Source organism: Pelophylax lessonae (genome assembly GCF_965119305.1).
Source record: "Pelophylax lessonae genome assembly, chromosome: 3".
Taxonomy (NCBI): Eukaryota; Metazoa; Chordata; class Amphibia; order Anura; family Ranidae; genus Pelophylax; species Pelophylax lessonae.
In genome coordinates, this window is record NC_138770.1 from 621,432,065 (window position 1) to 621,449,700 (window position 17,636).

The window sequence follows — 17,636 nt, forward strand, 5'->3', positions numbered from 1 at the left end:
ATATCAGACTATATCGGATCTATCTATCTATCTATCTATCTATCTATCTATCTATCTATCTATCTATCTATCTATCTATCTATCTATCTATCTATCTATCTATCTATCTATCTATCTATCTATCTATCTATCTATCTATCTATCTATCTATCTATCTATCTATCTATCTACTTTACTGTAGGGCACTGCTTAAATGTAATATACAGCAGTTTCCCAGTCCTTAGATGTGGATGCATTCATTTACTTTTTCTGCTTTTTCCCCCTTTATTTCACTTTTTGATTCTACCAGTGAAACACCTGTTGCCCTAGAATGACAACGATCACTCGCTTTCCTATTTCTATGCAAGAACAAGGTTGTCTCCCCAGGATAGGAAGTGTATTAGAACTACAGGACACATCCGTCCTTATTCTTCTTTTATATTACATGGGGAGATGTTTTGTAGTTAATAGAGGTGAACTGGGCAGCTGCTTAAGATAATACTGCAGAGTGTACAGGACACAACTGGATTTCGGACAAGATCAATGGGTAATTTTTTTAACATTTATTGAACAAGTTTAACAAAATGCAGGGGGAGTTTAGAGGTTAGCACTTCTGCTTATCCCAGTGGTTGGCGCTGGGGTCCTGGGTCTGAATCCTGGTCAGGGCAGTATATGCATTGAGGTTTCATGTTCCCCATGTGCTTGTATGGCTTTCCTCCCACACTACGGGAAAGTAGCCTGTAGAATTGTGCAAGACTGAACGTAATGCTTGGAACCCAGTTTTTAAATTGGTATTGTATATCAGACAGGAGTACCCTCCGAGACTTCAGTAACCACGAAACACACTGCCAGGTTCAGCCAGGTAGGAAAAAATCCCTCCCTGGATATTAGTTCCTCTGTATTCCTCATTGTCTCTTCTTTCCCTGAGAACTGTCACTTTCTTTCACCCTCTCCCTTTTCCTTTATCCCTTTCTTACTCTTTCATTCTCTCATTTTGAGAATTTGTACCGCTGATCATCAGTCGTTCCTTTCTCTTCATAGAGAGCTTTTCATCACATGGTGCAATTTTAGATTGTCAGCTCAGTTGCTGAGGAAATCCAGTGATGACAGCTCAAGAAGAGATTGGGTGTTGTATCATCATCTTTCATTCCTAGTGACAGATCAGGCTGCGTCCTCTCACAATCTCATTCTCATGGACCACTGTCTCTCTCCCTTCCTTTCTCCGTTCCCCATCTTTCTGCTTGTCTTTCCCTCTCTATTCCTCCAGCTCTTTCTTTTTTTTTTTCTTCTTTTTCTTTCTTTCTTTTTCTCTCTCTCTCTTTCTTTCTTTTTCTCTCTCTCTCTCTTTCTCTCTCTCTCTTTCTTTCTTTCTCTCTCTCTCTCTCTCTCTCTCACGCTCTCTCTCTCTCTCTCTCTCTCTCTTTCTCTTTCTTTCTTTCTTTCTTTCTTTCTTTCTTTCTTTCTTTCTTTCTTTCTTTCTTTCTTTCTTTCCTTCTTTTCTCTCCCTCTCTCTCAATCTCTCCCTTTTTCTGCTTTATCGCTTCCTCTGTCTCTCTCCTTTTTTCTCTCGCTTCTTCACTCACTCTGGGTTCTAATACTTCCTTTCTAGTTTCTTGTCTCTCTCTTTGTTTTGGCTCAGGCTCTCCCTTTTTTTCTATTTCCTTCTCACCATCTCTTTTTGTTTTTCCTATTTTTTTCTCTCTCCCTCTCTTACGAGATAGTTGTCTCCTGTAATAATTAACCTCCTGTAAGATTTCCATGAGATGGGAGTCAGCCGTTGACTCATACTTCCCCTTATCTTTCAACGTTAGCTAGTGTTTCCATATTCCAGGGAAGCGGGTTAAAATCGTCTGCGTCACGCATTCAGCTCACCCCAGCCAAACTACGACCGTGAACACTTTTTGTTTTTATGCGTGCCTCTGTCAGAATGCTAATAAAAAATTAAGGGTGTAAGTCATGGTGCCCCTGCCTAAATGCAGATTGGAAAACGCAAGGCCTTTTCAGTGGGTTCCAAGGCCTCGGGCTCTTTTATATCCATGTTCTGCCAGTGCTGTGAACCTAGCCTCTCCAGAGTCTTATTCACTAAGCAGTCATAAGCTGAGACTTGTGCTGTCCAAGACACCATACTCTTCAGTTCCAAATTTGTTGGGTGAAATCCCATACCGATAAAGGAAAACTTTTATTAACTTTGGATAAAAAGAACCTCGCTAGAGATTGAGGACCAAATGATGCCCAAGGCAGCTGGTGACATTTTACCTCTCATTTTAATTCTATCGCTCAGAAAATTCAAGTTTAAAGCCCAATTGAAGTCTTGTTTTTTTTACACTTGTTATGAAGTCAGGTTGAATATGGTATTCTTTATCACACTTTTTTTTAACGTGTTTGTAATTAAAACAATAAGAAGATGCGTGCATGTGCTATAAGGCATGCTGGACAGTCAGACCTCTTCTCTCACATAGAGCACATTGGTCCGGGTCTCCAGCGGTCCGAGACACTCCCTGCACATTGCTCCTATCAATACTGCTGTTTAAGTAGCATTAACTCTGCTGAATGGAGTACTGTGCTGGGGGCATATTGGACTTCTGAAGACCAGGACCTCTGCCTTCTGGGTCCGACTCTCAAGTGTTCTGGCAGCATGTTTCTGTTGTAATCATGAAAACAAAAAAAAAATGAAACAATGCCTTACTCTTTTTTTATTATGCAGCCTGACTACATAACAAGTATAAAACATAAAATTCCGGTTGGGTTTTAAAGAGGAAGTAAACCCTCCTCGGGAAGTTGTACCTATAGGTAAGCCTATGATAAGGCTTACCTATAGGTACTGTAAATATCTCCTAAACATGCACCGTTTAGGAGATATTTACCTTTAATGCAGCCAGTGACGTCACTGGCGCATGCGCTCTGAAGGAACGGCTGATCGTGCCGTTCCTTCAGAGCCCCGTGCTGTAACCGTCGGCTCCCGCGCGCGTGCGCGGGAGTGACGTCACCGCGGCTCCGGCCAATCAGATGGCCGGATGCCGCAATCCCGGAAGACGGGCGACTGAACATGTCGCTCGTCATACAGGTGAGTAAGCGGCACAGCGGGGGCTCGTTCTAAGGTAAGTATTTCATAATGAGCTAGTATGTGATGCATACTAGCTCATTATGTGTTTCTCTTGCAGGATGTAAAAAAAATAAAAATAAATTTAAACGGGTTTACAACCTCTTTAACAAAGAACTCTGATATAATAGAAAGCAGGATATTGTTTTAAAGAGAAGAGCTTTTTAGACTAATTAAAGACAAAATTTCAGTTTAAACAAATTTATTTCTGTGGTTAATAATTCCAAGGCTACTTAAATCTTATTTTGTCTCAGTTACTATACTAATATAATGTTTAAATAATGAGGTTAATTTGGGGCTGCTTTTTTGGCACAAGGAAATCTCCAGGATTATTAAATGACTTCAATGCATTTTGCCAAAATTGCAAAATTTCATCCTTTCCAAATTGCAGCTTTTTTCCTGGTTCAGAGCTTCAACAAGCTTTACCAAGCAAATGGTTACTTACAAGTCCTATTTTTATGGAGAAACATAAAGGATGTCTTTTATTATAGGAAGGGTTTTTGTTTTTTTCCTGAAGCTGAACTGTGATATTTATTATTTGGTCAGTATAGATACAAAAGGGGTTTGACAGAGTCCCTCTTTAAATCTGATTGGTTTTTATCAGCAACTATATCTTTCCTCCTGTCCCCCATTTTCGTTAAAACTGTCCATTTAGGCACCACTGACACAATGGGGTTGATTTACTAAAAGCAAACAAGCTGTTCACTTTCCAAGGGAACTTTTTCCTTAGCCTTATGAATGAAGTGACACTCTGCTGACTTCCATCATCCAATCACGTGCAAGCAAAAATACAGTTTTTTTTTCCAATTTTCCTTGCATGTGATTGGGAATTCTTCGCAAAGTGAGTTTTCACTACATTCAATAAGCTAAGGGAACATTCCCTTGCTAAGTGAATGGCCTATTTACCTTTAGTAAATCAAACCTAGTGAAGTACTGAAAATCTTAACAATCAATCAGAGATCGGCTTACATTCCATAAATAAAAAGGAAAGCAAACATCGGGTTGTTTGTACTGCAGCCTTATATACCTATTATACCAATTAGGAGTGCATATACCATTTATAAGTACTGTGCATCTGCACAAAGTCCCTTTGGGACTTTGGGCCCCATTTATACTAGATGTAGTCCTGATAGGTACTGGGATCCTTTCCTGTGTCTTAAAGACTGGGACATAGATTACTTCAATCTGGTGGCCAATAAATGTTTGTTGCATTGGGGACCCAAAACCTGTTCAGGCACTGGAGCTTTTTATTGACTCTTTCTGCCAATGTGTGCATTAGTTTGATGAATACCAACACCCCAGAAGTATACAGAGCAACACTTATGTGTAAAGTGGAAAAGAAAAACATAACAACCACTTAGATTTCAGTTTAGTGAAAGCCCATTTCTGTTTGGCTGTTTTATTGAATAAGCCCACAAGTGAACAACAGCTCTCAAGATACCAAAGACTCATCAACAAATCAAGGATAAAAATTTCTACCCTCAGCTGACAACATACAGTTATATTCGAGAGCAAAAAAACATCACAAGAACCTTACATAATCATAATCATTGTCTATGAATATAAACCAAACTAATGTAGACCTCTTCTGCCATGTAGAGAACCGCATTCACATTTCTGAATAGAGAAAGTGGCAATCAGATTTATACTAGAAAATGAAAGCTCTGATTGGCTATAATGAAATGCTAGGCTTCTGTTTTATGGTACATGTCAAGCACTTTTCCATATTAACAACTCATTTTAACTTGTATTACTTTTTATGGACATCATAATCCAACCATGAAAAAAAAAAAAAAACTGTGCCTAATAAAAAAAGGCAGTTTTTTTTTTTTTACACTTGCTTATTAAATGTATTATTTATTGTGTTAGTGGGCCCATATAGATCTAAAAAAATATATATATAGAAGTAAATGGTCACCTCCACCCAAAAACTAATATATTATTTTCATATGTATTGCCAAGTGAAACTACATGCCAGCTTCCTATATATTTCAGAGACTCCAGTGTCGAGATTTTCTGATCAGAGTTTCTAGTTTCATCAAATTTCCAAGGTGTTTGCTGCATTCATTTGGCACTTTGCCCGTGTGGTCTTTCCCTAACGTAAAGGCCTGAGGTTCTGTAAAACATGTTGGGTTCTTCTTCTAACAGCTACTTTGTTGCGGGACCCCTGAAACATATTTATCAGTAAAGCCTATAAAATCTAATACAATAAACGCTAATCATATTGTATTTGGGAAGCCAATTCAAAGCTGCACACTTAGGAAAGAGGCCACAGACAAGGGCAACATGGTGGCTAAGTAGTTAGAACACACGTTTTGTAGCCTTGAGTTCGATTCCTACTAAGGACTCTTGTCTATATGGAGGTTGCATGTCCTCTGCTGTGTCTTTCCTTGTGGTGCTCTAGTTCTCTACAGCCCACCCAAAAGCAATTGATGATTAACTTTCCCCCAAACTGACCTCATTATGTGTACATGAATGTATCACTTCTCTAAATTATATTATATTAGCTAAATTCCTCAAGGACTGCAGTGAATCTTCAATGCTTCCTGTTAGGCACTACAGCAGTTTGGTGCTTTATAAATGTGTAAAATAAAAATAAATCAGGGTAATCATCTTGGTAGAATGAGATTTTGTCAAATAGGAGTTGTGACCCTATACAATAACACTGCCACTGATTTACAAATAAGGGTGGCTGGATGGTGCAGAGGTTAGAAATCATTATGGGGAAATCTTTCTCCTAGAATATTTGAGAGATACAAGAAGCCAATGGGTGACTCTACCAAGCTGTATCAGTTTTCAAAGTGTTGGCTTTTAGGTCCCAAGACATAATAAATATTTTTTGGAACATCAAATGTGTTTGGTAGTATACATACAAATTTTCGAAGAAGAGTGGTCGTCACCATTTCTAAACAGAAATGTTCATCAGTGCTTAGCCACATGCATTTTGCTTCACAAAGTCAAGCAAATCAAGGAAAATGTTGGGTCTGGCAGGAGGGCAATCTTCATGAGATCCATAGTAAGGAATGTTGTTGTATATGTCTGGTCATAGTCAGACAGTGTTATGAAAATTATATAATCCCTATCAAAGTTATCTGCCACTTGAGTCAAACATGAACATTTGCAGTTCCTACCTGATAGTAATAAACATAGTTGTATAATTGTCAATGTTGAACATTACAGTAAATGTTACTAATAAAATACTTTTATGCTGTCAATTTAAACATCCCTTATAATATTACCTTTCAGCAGCACAAACAAAGCTCCAGTGCATAAGGATTGGGAAAGAAGGCAGCAAGAGAGAGATACTTTAAACAACACTTTGAATCACAAAAAAGTTTAGACAGTAGCAGTGAAAGTTTGAACGAAAGATGAAGATAAACATAGTAATCATTTTTTACCATGGCAAACATTATACTGTTCACTTTTAGATGGAATCAATAAAGATTTTGTTATGCTAAGTTTAAATATATATTTTCACCCTTATATTTTATATCTTTATTGTCAATTGTATTTCAAAGCTGAATTCTCAGGTACCTGCAGCCAATATGGTGTCCAAAAGTTGTCCAATCACTGAAAATTGATTGAAAAACTGTGATGGGTACAATAAAAATATTCTACATTAGTTAAATATAGCTATTTGGTGCTTAAGTATCCTGAGAAATCATCAACCATATAGAGTGTTAATATATATATATATATATATATATATATATACACACATATATAATCCATTCATAAACATCCTAAATATATGGAAACATTATGGCCCTTGTTGACTTAGCTGGATAGATCTAATATATTATAAGAGCATAGCAATTTCAAACCCGCATAGAATTACCAAAGAGGATTACCTTATATCTTGGAGAAATATGAATATGAGTATTACCTCATAAACATGTTAAGGGCAGCCGACTGGACAGTTATTCCTAAGTGACCCATATAAGCTGTCCAGCACAGTAGCATGCGCAGCCCTCTACATTAGCATGCACATTTAAACATTCCAAGCTAGAATTGCACACACATAAGAATGGGAACACAACATATGCTTGGATGGTGTGGACCACTAATTTTACACAACAGTTAAACAACTTTGGGCAGCTACCATTGGTAACATCATAATCTCAACACACTGAAAGCCTTCTGTCACAGCAGGCCCCAGGTAAACGCATCATGAAGCAACTGAAGTCATATTTATTGCTAGCGGTGGTCTATAGGAGTCACACCTTGGGCTCTTGTTAGCTATAATAATACTTGGAAACAACTGTAATCTAATTCCACGGCCACTGATTTATAGAATAGAGTGGTATGCCCTGTAAATATTTACATTTTTCTCAACAAATTAAAGATGCACATCTCTTGTTTTTGTCTTTTGGACTTGTACATTAACTATAAAAGTAAAAAAAATGTCTAGCTTACTTACCAAAATATTAAAACTGTATGTCATGCAATACATTATAGAGACAATGACATGCTTACTATATTTATCTTAATAAACACTTTAAAAAGGATATTGCACTTCCAGAGTAAGGTGAAATGTCAGACATATCTTGCATGTCTCCACACTCCGATTTGATGAAGGATAAGGAAAGCCCATCTGTTGAGCTGGGTGGATGGGCTGGAGAGCAAGGATGGTGGTTCATGTGGTGGGATGACATCTTGGTCCTCAAACTGGTTGTCTCCCTAGTCAAGTCAAGGGATTCTGGGGATGACCTGTCTTTTCCTTGAAAGGCTGATGATGGGGCACCCAAAGGGTTTTGAAATGGGTAAGCCATAAGCGGAAGAGGGAATGGGTGGCGGAAAGAAGAGGATGAGAAGCTGGCAGCAGCTGATAGAGGGGACTGATGTAATGAAGGATGGTGACTACCAGGTGGAGGCCCAGCAGCAGCCTGATCATTTGAATTTTTTCGAACAACTAAAGGCAGAGCTTCAGTTTGGTCATTGGAACTAGGCATAGGGACGTTGCCAAATGTGTCCAGGGGGTTTGGAATGATGACATCGCCAAAGCACTGCAGACGTTGGTTGGTGGTATGAAAGTTATGGTTTTCTCCACTCATTGCAAATCTAGCCTGAGGCATTTGGAGGGGTGGGAAGACCTGAGGAAGTTGGCGTATAGGTTTGGCAGAAAACACTTTGACCACAGTGTCCACTACCTGGGACATGGCTGTGTTCAGTTCCTGTTTTAGTGTCTCTGCCAAGTGTTTACCTTCAGGATGGAAAGTGCTATGGAAATGATCTTTGTCTTTAGGTCCCTCTCTTTTGGGTTGATTATCTGGTGCCATGTCATGCTCCCTGATAAGGGCTCGGGCACGATCAATGAACTGTGCAGGATCTAAGTCAAACATTTCACTGTCTGACCTGCCCACAGAATCCCGGGCCCTAGCATCGATTAGTTCAGAATTCATGCTATCTTCGGAAACATTGCCATCTTCGTTATTTTCAGAATCAGTGCTATCGTAGATCTGGTAGAACTTCTCCTGCAGCTGGCGCAGCTGTTTTTGCATGTCCTCCAGCTGCTGTTTCAGCTGTCTACGTTCCTCTCGCTTCTGCTCTTTTCGAGCTGAAACCAGCTGCTGGAAACTCTGTTGCTGCTGCTGAGGCAGTTTTTGTTTGCGCTTGTTCTCTCGATAGCTTTCTCGGGGGCTTATGGACCGAGGGGCTCCATCTCTTTCATTTTCATTGCCCCTCATGGCCACATTTGGGGAATGGCTCATACCTCTAATTATATTTTCAACCCGGGCACGCTTTGCTCTCAGGTGTTCATCACACAACCGTTCCATTTCTAACTGGCTCAATGTAGGCCTGCCAAAAGGAGAAAGACACTCTTGGGGGCTGTCTCTTGAAGAGTTGCTGCATACATCCTCCTGATGTATCTCAGAGCCTGTGCTGGAGAGCCCACTGGCTGGGAAACCAGGCTCAGCGCCACCATTTTTGTTCATGTTATTTTTCAACAGCTGGGAAATGATGGTCGCTCCTGGAAAAGGCATCATGGCATCTTCGTAGGAGTTCGCCCTCTTCAGCAGCTTGCGGAGTACATTTGACTTTTCCCCATCTGCATGCTGCACCACTGAATACTCAACATCCTGCTCGGAACCTTGGGGATTCATGGCACTATGAAACGCAGCTCTTGCTTTAGCAAAAAATGCAGATGCTGTCCCTACAGTCCTTTTCACTCCAATGTCAACTCTTCTTCTCTTGGTCTGCCTGCTTAAGAGGGCTGTGCTGTCATGGTCAGGCATCACTGGACTGTTATTGTGCCATCTTCAAAAGCTTGTCAGCTGGGCACAGCTCGAGAATCCTGGGACCCTGGCCAACAGAACAAAAGGACTGATGAATCATTTTCTTTAAATTTCTCCAAATTTCCTGACCTCAATCCTGAATAAAATGCAAAATGCATAGGCTGTGGGATTTATGGCACATTACAATTATTGCAATTTATTATGCACTCTGCCTGAAATGAAACATTTTTAAATATTTCTGCTTCACTGGTTTAAGATGGATTAAGATTTAAGTAAAAAAAAAAAAAAAAACAGGAATACAAAATAAAATAAAATAAAAACTGCTTAAGCACCCGTAATATGATTCTTTTGCTCAAGTGCTTAAAAGGATATGGTTTATCTCCAATAGTAGATTAGAAGAATCCTACTATAGACAAGCAATTGATTACATTTAGATAATATGGACATAGATGAAAGTACTCTCTAGTAAGGAGAAGAGAAATACAAGATGAGAAGAACAAGCAGAAAATCATTTCAGGCAGAGTCATATTATAAAACTTAAATACTGTAGACCCATAACTAGGTTGTACTCGCTTTTATCAAATGCCTTTGGCATCTAAGATTTTTTGACATAAGGGAAAATCCCAATAAAGAGAGAAAATAGAAAAAGTCATTTTTTTTTTAAAATTCTTCCTGTTTGGACTACCCAATTTATTTGAGTTTCCTGGTGATGGAGCTAAGTTTACTGTAGTATATGGAACTTCATTGAAGTTTTCCAGTAAGTTATTAAAATACTACTTCCATTTTTTTTACATTGCACCAGACATTCTGTGTTTGCTGAGATTGATCAACAATAAAAAAAAAAAAAGGGACACTAGTTTACATTAGTAAATAAAGCAGATTTTTTTTTTTTTTTAAAGATATAACTAATGTATAATGTACAATGGAAAAATAACACACATTCTCCACCCAGGGATGACTTACTAAAGGATGTGTAATTTTATAGTTTCTTTTTATTGGATCAAAAAGAAATTAAAAAATGTAATGATGACCCCAATGGACAACAAAGTGAGGACAAGTTTATGAAAACTGAGCCTCCTTTTGTAAACCTTTGCAATAATTTTATATTATATTATATTATATTATACCATTCGATAGAATGAACTGTGATTCATCTTAGCTCCAGATCCATCACAGAAATATATCTTATGGTAAGTCCGGCAGTTGTCAATTGTGTCTTGTTCATGTGACCTAATAACTGTGGAATAAAAGTGAATAGTATGTAGAGGTCAATAGTGTTTATTTTACAACTAATATATTTTTGCCAATTTGAGGGTGAATATTCATATGTATGACCTGCCTTTATTTCCTGTTGTTTGCGTAAAACTCTTTCTAGCCCTGTAGATCTTATGCTTCATTTTATGGAAAGGCTACAAGTGCAAACAGATCTTTCCCTATAGGTGTCATGTGACCTCATGTTTGTCCATCCCTGTGTGGAAGACCACATCTTGTTGAATGTCTGGTACGCACAAAATATTTTAGTGACAGAATGAAAAAAAAAAAAAAAATATGAAACCGCTTTGGTGTCTCACTTTTGCTAAACTGCCATTGCCAACTCAGCGATAAAGTGAAATAACAAAAACAAGTTGGCCAACTAACTTGGAAAAAATTAACTTTTAATGTTGTAGTCATCTATGTATTTATATTCATTTTGCTATGATTTCTCTTTGTCTCTACCCCCTCTATTTTTTTTTTTTTTTTGCATCTTTATCTCTTTTTCTCTCTTCTTCAGATGGAAATCAACATTGGAAAAAAAAGCTATTTTTTCATGGTGTGTTCACCTAATATTAAACTATGCATTTGCTTAACAGAGCACATCTTAGAAATCATAGGGTATATTGCCAGAGGCTGCCTGCAGACTTTTTGGAATTGGTCCCATCTTTTTCGGTTCACCTGTAAAAACATCTACGCGCTCCCTAGGACTGCATCTGTGGCTAGTTTTAAAGGATGACTGTTCATGCAAATAGGCATCATTTCAGCATGACAAAACCATCACTTATCCAGAGAGTAGTCATCAAGAGCGTGCAAAAAGATAGGTCAATGTGGAAGAAGATGACAACACAGGTCCAGTTAAGACTGGCAGGCACCATTATTATCCTAAGAGATTTTCGTTTTTCTTATTTTGCCAAATAAAAAGTCAACCAGGGATATATTAAAGGACTATAAAAAGCTTAGACACCAGTGCAAACAAAAATTTACCAATGACGAAAAATCTTTACAAAAACATAAAATGAGATATGCATAAAATGGGTAAAAAAACAATGGGTCATAAAGAACCGTTATTCTAAAAAATTAATTGCAACTAGAAAAATAGAGTACGGCAGAAAAGACCAAATGGTCCATCAAGTCTGCCACCTTTTTTTTAACGTTTTGTTTTTTCTTTATTTATTAGGCTTTTGTGTAATAATTTAATCTTTTTTTATCTGCGTATAGACCTGTGTTTATCCTTATCATGTTTAATTTCACTTGTTGATTGAACCAGGCCTTAATCCTACAATGAAATTAAAACTAATGCAAACATATGTACTCTTACCCACGCAGTGTTCTTACATATAAATATATACACACCTCTATAGGTAGAGTAAATGTTTATTACCATAGAATATTATAAATATTTATTCCTATAATTCCCTTTCCTATATTTATAATGCTTTGAAAAATGCTTCTTGTATTCCTTTAAAGTTCAATAATTGTTGGCATATGTGGCTAACAGGGCTGCCAAGCTATCACAGCAAAATGTATACAGCGTATTACTTAATGTGAAACTGTACTTATGTTTGAAGACCTATAGCTAATATATAGTTCTGCATGTTGTTTTTATAACAGGCAAGCCAATGATTTTGTGTATTTCAATTTAAAAGTTGTCTTAAGTGATCATGACATTCACTGTCTATAATTTATCTCAGAAACAAAACAATGTTTAAATTCAATATAAGAGCAAAATGAGTAATAAAAAGAAATCTGTTTAAACCAGAGATGTTTATCTGCTTGTTTTGTTCTGGTTTTGCAGCTGCCAGCCGGTGATAAATTGACCCATTTAGCTACATGTCAGCGGCTGTGGAATACACATGTTGATCTTGCAAATAAAAAAAAAAAAGAAGAAAAAGTTTTAAAACATTTTAAACAACTATGTTGCTAAAATATTTATTATTACACACTGAAATATTGGTGGGTCAATAAAAAAATATTTTTCGTATAGCTAAATTTGTATCACTCAAAACATCTGTTTATTCCTTATGAGATAATATTTTGTTAAATATTACAAATTCCCTTTTACACTAAAATGTTATTGGAAACATGTTCACTGTCAATAATATGACATATTTGTTTGCATTATACAATAAACTCTGTTTTAGTTATTTAGATAAATTATAATATCTATATATAAAAAAATACAATTTTAACAAATAAAAAAATCTTTTATATGAACTTTGAGCTACATCAGGTGTAGAAACTGCACAATTTCTTCCAGATGATAAAAATTATTTTTTGTTCATAGAGGGGACATTTGTTTTTAAATTATTTAAAATGTATTTTTATTTTTTTAGGTTTATTTCTATATTTAAATAATATTGAAGCATTTCACTCTCTAAAAAGTTATAAGAAGTATTATTGTAACTTGTAGGAAGTGTCAACATAACTTGTATATTATGCTAAAATGACACCAGATCCCAAAGTGTGCAAATTTCATGCACGGTACGAAGCTAATCTGACCATTTTTTTTAAAAAAGTGCTTCTTTATACAGGTTAATGCAATCTATGTTTGTCATATAATTCTGGGCAACACCAAACTATTACCTGTAGTAGTATTCCTGAAACTAAAGAGATGCATACATTTTACATTTTACCAAAAAAATTAAAATTTTACTTATTTACATTTTTACTTATATTCAATTTGATGTTCACTTAAACATTTATGCTTCGTTACACTATAGAAAAGTTACAAGGGCAAGTTTTTTTTTTTTTTTGTGCTTTACATTCTGCCTTCGCTTTGGATTATCAGTAACTGTAGCAACCTAAATCGTGACAGTTTCACTCACACACATATATAATATTTGCATAGATACTTCCATAGAAAAATTGTTGGATTGCACTCTTCATCACTGTTAGAAAAGTTTAATTCAATAAAATGCAAATCCATCATGTTTTTGGGGTGGGCATGTATTAAAAGCACTCTTTAAAGCTCTGGCATCATTTTAAAAATATTCCAGATTCCAAACATTGACAGTATCCACAACCAAGTCTCAATTGACTTATCCAACATCAAAATATAGTCAAACAGGTATTTACATCAAAATTGTAGCCAATATATTCCTGTATGTCAGACCAGCAGCTACGTAGAATGATTTTAGCCATATAGATTGTTTGCATAGCATAATAAGCACTAAAATAATTGTCTGGATTGGATAAATAAAAAAGACAAGGGTACCAATCATACCTGCAGATACACAAGAGGTGTCCGCACTCTCTGTGATATAGACACTCCTAGGTGTGGGTAGCTACACTTTTAAAAACTGTAGACAGCCCAGCTTGCTAGTTTGTTAAGAGTATAAAGAGTTAATTGTAACTATCTTATAGCATAAAAAAGACTAATGTCAGGTGCAGCAAAGCACCGCCATAAAACTACACATGCCACTTGCACTTCAAGCTATTTTACACCTTTATATCTTAAGTTCCTCCATGTATGATTAATAAAAAGCAGAAGTGTTGATTGTACAAAGGGGCACAGAAGTGGAAAGTGGAACTGTCACGAAGAAGCTGTTGCTGTTTAAAAGAATCAGATACAACCTGTATCCAAACAGGTTCAAGGTAATCCCGAAGACCCTACAATCTGTAACTTAGTTTGCAGGCAGGGGCGCTCCAGAAGTGACTCTGTGGACAGAAACCTTCATGATCCCTATGCCCCGTACCATGTTGCAAAGCGTAAAATACAAAACGATAACCAACACAATACCTTGAATGTCAGCGACAAAAATTGTAAACAAAATATTGTTTGGTTATTGAAAACGTTTAAAATGGGTCGAGTGATTCTTAAAACGGTAAAATAAAAATAAAAAAGGTAATCAATGACAAATAAAATATAACAAAAAATGTAATTTTTACGTATGCAGTTTTATCAACAATATAAATCTTTAATAAGACTGCATAAAGCCTAAAGGGCGAAAACAGCACAATACCGGTGGTTTTGTGCGAGAACACCTGTACTAGAAAGGGAAAGGTCAAGAGTGATATTAGAAAGTATTATTTTACAGAAAGAGATGTAAGTGCTTAGAGCAAACTGCTGGCACATGTAAGGTGCAAATTAACGGTAACTGAAATCATACATGGCCAGCATAGCCAATAGAAATCTATCTTTAGACATTTATGATAGCCAAGGAACCTCTCTCCATCTGCCCCAAACCATCTATCCTAAGGTTAAAAACAAGCAGGAGACAGACCAGGTGGTCAAATTTTTGTGTTGATCTACTGTTAATGTGCGATGAGTCTATGTTTTTTTAAAACCCAAGCAAGATCTGGTGCACTGTTGAACTTGTTAACCAGCTTAACTTATAAATGCAGAAGTAATGATAAAGGAACAAAACAGCTAAAGTTTACTTTCCAAGCATTCTAGGAAGCTACACCATTTAATGATAGGCACCTGCATCAGACCCTCTCAGTCCACCTTCAGATTCCCCATAAAACAACCACAAAGGGTAAACCTAGAGCTTCACCCTTTGGTTTGTGGGAAATGATAATTAATAATAGAGTCGGTGTTCAGCATGCAAATCAGCTTGATACAAAAAAAAAAAACGCCTCACCAGGTCTGTTTGCAAGTTCCTTGCAGAGCTGGGTGTCCTTATCTCAGAACTGACCATAAACTCATAAACCACTCAACAATAGTCGTCTGGTAAGAACCTACTGAACGAAAAGTTGCACCTGTCTTTCTTGACACAACGCACCTGTCTTGTGTTGCCCATGCGCGTTTTGTTATGGTCCTACAATAGCAGAGAGCAGGGAGGGGAGGGGGGACAAAAAAAAAAAGAAATAAAAAAAAAAATCTTTTATAGCATATTAGTTAGCTCAGCTGCCTTGAAGTGAGGTTAACCTTGCAGAGCAAACGAGCTCAAAAGAACAAAAGAAAATTATCTTAAAATCTAAAAGAAAAAAAAGGGAAAAAGAATAAGTGACAAGTGACCATAGTGAAGTAGTTTGCATACAAGAGGATGCATGCTCCTTCCGTTGCTGAACTTCCAAAAGAAAACAGTGCTCCTTCGATTTCAGCACTGAGCAGTTCCTTATGAAAGCAACAGCATGTGCTCGATGTGTGGCTCTAAACCGTCCCCACTCGCAGCAGTTATCTCACTACGGAACGCACTTGATCTGAGTTGCTCTCTTGTACAGCTTTCAACGTAGGCTGTTCTGCTGCAAAACAAGGCGATCGCCAAGGAAAAACCTTCACCATTTAAATGAGTGCTTGCAAACGGCAGTCTACGACATCAAAGCTCTCCATCCTTAACCCTGGTGATGCTGAAGACATGATGCCAGGCACAGAAACACAGGGCCCTAGTTCTACAGCTACCACAACCAATGATAGTAAGTTTCCCTTTAAAATAAGAAAAAAAAACCTTGATCTAACAATCCAAGAAAATCAAAATTCATACCAATGTCAGCACTGCCCTACAAAGTACGAGGGTGGGCATCAAGCATCCCAAACAAGCCAAGACTGAAAACTTATCAGAAGCACCAACTTTCTGACCATCTTTTACAATGAGACCATTGCTGCCCTTAAAAGGGAACCATAAAGTCATCACTGTTAAATATGATATGTTCAAGAAGGGGCAAAGTACTAAAAAATAAAAAAGGGGAAGTGCAGAATGCATGCAAATAGCAAGCAAATCAATACAGACAGCAAGAAAGCACCTTTAGCACATTGAACAAAACAGGCACCCCCTCCCCAAAAAAAAAATCTAAAGTTAAAAATCTTAAGTTAAACAGCATTCAAGAACAAGTAAGAGCGGCACAAATAAAAACGAAAACAATCAAAAACATAATAGAAATCATAAACTGTCAACTTAACAAAAAAGAATCCATCAACAACCAAAAATGATTCAGTTCACTTACTCCAGTTAACGCTTATCTCATTTAAGTTCCCATTCCATTCAAAGGGTAAAATCCTTAGGATGGACAAACGAGAAGTTAAGTAGGGAAAGCCAGGCTGTAGGCAATACTTACTCAAGAGAAGCTGTGCAAACTGATCCTTCTTGCCGGTCAAAGACAGAAACCACGATGCTTAGTCTATCTGCTGATGAGCAGTACAATTTGACAAGGGAGGGAGGATGTGTGAGTGCGTGTATGTGTATGTCTGAATGACTAAGAGACAGAGTGTATGTGTGCGTGTGTGTATGTGTGTGTGTGTGTATGTGTGTGTGTGAAGCTAACAGAACAAACAGGAGGCACAGTACAGAGAAGCTGGGAGAAGGCAAGAGAGGGAGAGAGAGAGAGGGAGAGAGAGTTCTTTTGTGCTCCTCTCCTTTGGCTGGCTGTAATTGTATTAGTTCAGCAGGCAGAGCTCAGCTGAGGCTCCGCGCTACCACAAGATTTACTTTAAGACACAGCTGGAGGAAACAGGAAGAATCAACGTCATATTCCGAGTGACGTAAGGGAGGGGGAGCACACCAATCAGGAGACAACTTCAGAAGCAAGGTGGGACAGCTAACAGTCAACTTGGAGAAGCAAAAAAAAAAAAAAAAGGGAAATTCAGATGGGGACATGAGAGATGGATAAGTCTGAGCCTTGCCTGGTCGTCAACGCATCAAGGACTTTCTTTTTTTTTTTTAATTGCGTCCTTTTAATTTAGAATTTTTATTTTGAAAATTTTTTTGCAACTGAAGAATCTTAAGAACACAACTCATTTTTCATACCGGCGTCTTGTCGGGGCAAAATTTGTACGCCACTGGACAGAAAAACTTCACAATTATTTTTTCAGAGTTGACATAAATGTTCATACAAAATAAGCCTTTTTTTTTTTTTTTTTTTGGAAAGGCTGTTTTTTTTAATGAGGACCTGGTTACTGAAGGGTTGGTGTATCTCAAAGTAAGGGTTGGTGTATCTCAAAGTAAGGGTTGGTGTATCTCAAAGTGTTTGTGGGCTCCTACATTGATAAGTCCTGCTATAAGCAAGCAGTGAGCTTCACTCCATGTGAGAGGCTATACTGGGTTCCCGGTAGTATACTGAGTCATCAGTGGGACCAGTAAATGAATATTAATAATCAGTTGGATGTAGGAAAAAAATGTGATCACCTA

The 17,636-nt window shown here is 37.4% G+C and overlaps 1 protein-coding gene across 3 annotated transcripts in view; it reads right to left on the reverse strand.

Moving 5' to 3' along the window:
• PROX1 (prospero homeobox 1) overlaps positions 1–17,163 on the reverse strand; it is a 106,329-nt gene extending 89,166 nt beyond the window's left edge. For 2 of the 3 annotated variants that reach the window (XM_082250276.1, XM_082250278.1), the window contains exons 1-2: positions 16,567–17,163; positions 7,596–9,382 (exon numbers count right to left, since the gene is read on the reverse strand). In XM_082250276.1, the coding sequence (XP_082106402.1) occupies positions 7,596–9,315 (1,720 nt within the window). In that variant the 5' untranslated portion in view covers positions 9,316–9,382; positions 16,567–17,163. Of the gene's footprint in view, positions 1–7,595; positions 9,383–15,152; positions 15,286–16,566 lie in introns of those variants that run through there. The other variant, XM_082250277.1, reaches the window with a different exon arrangement.
• Positions 17,164–17,636: the final 473 nt, after the last annotated feature.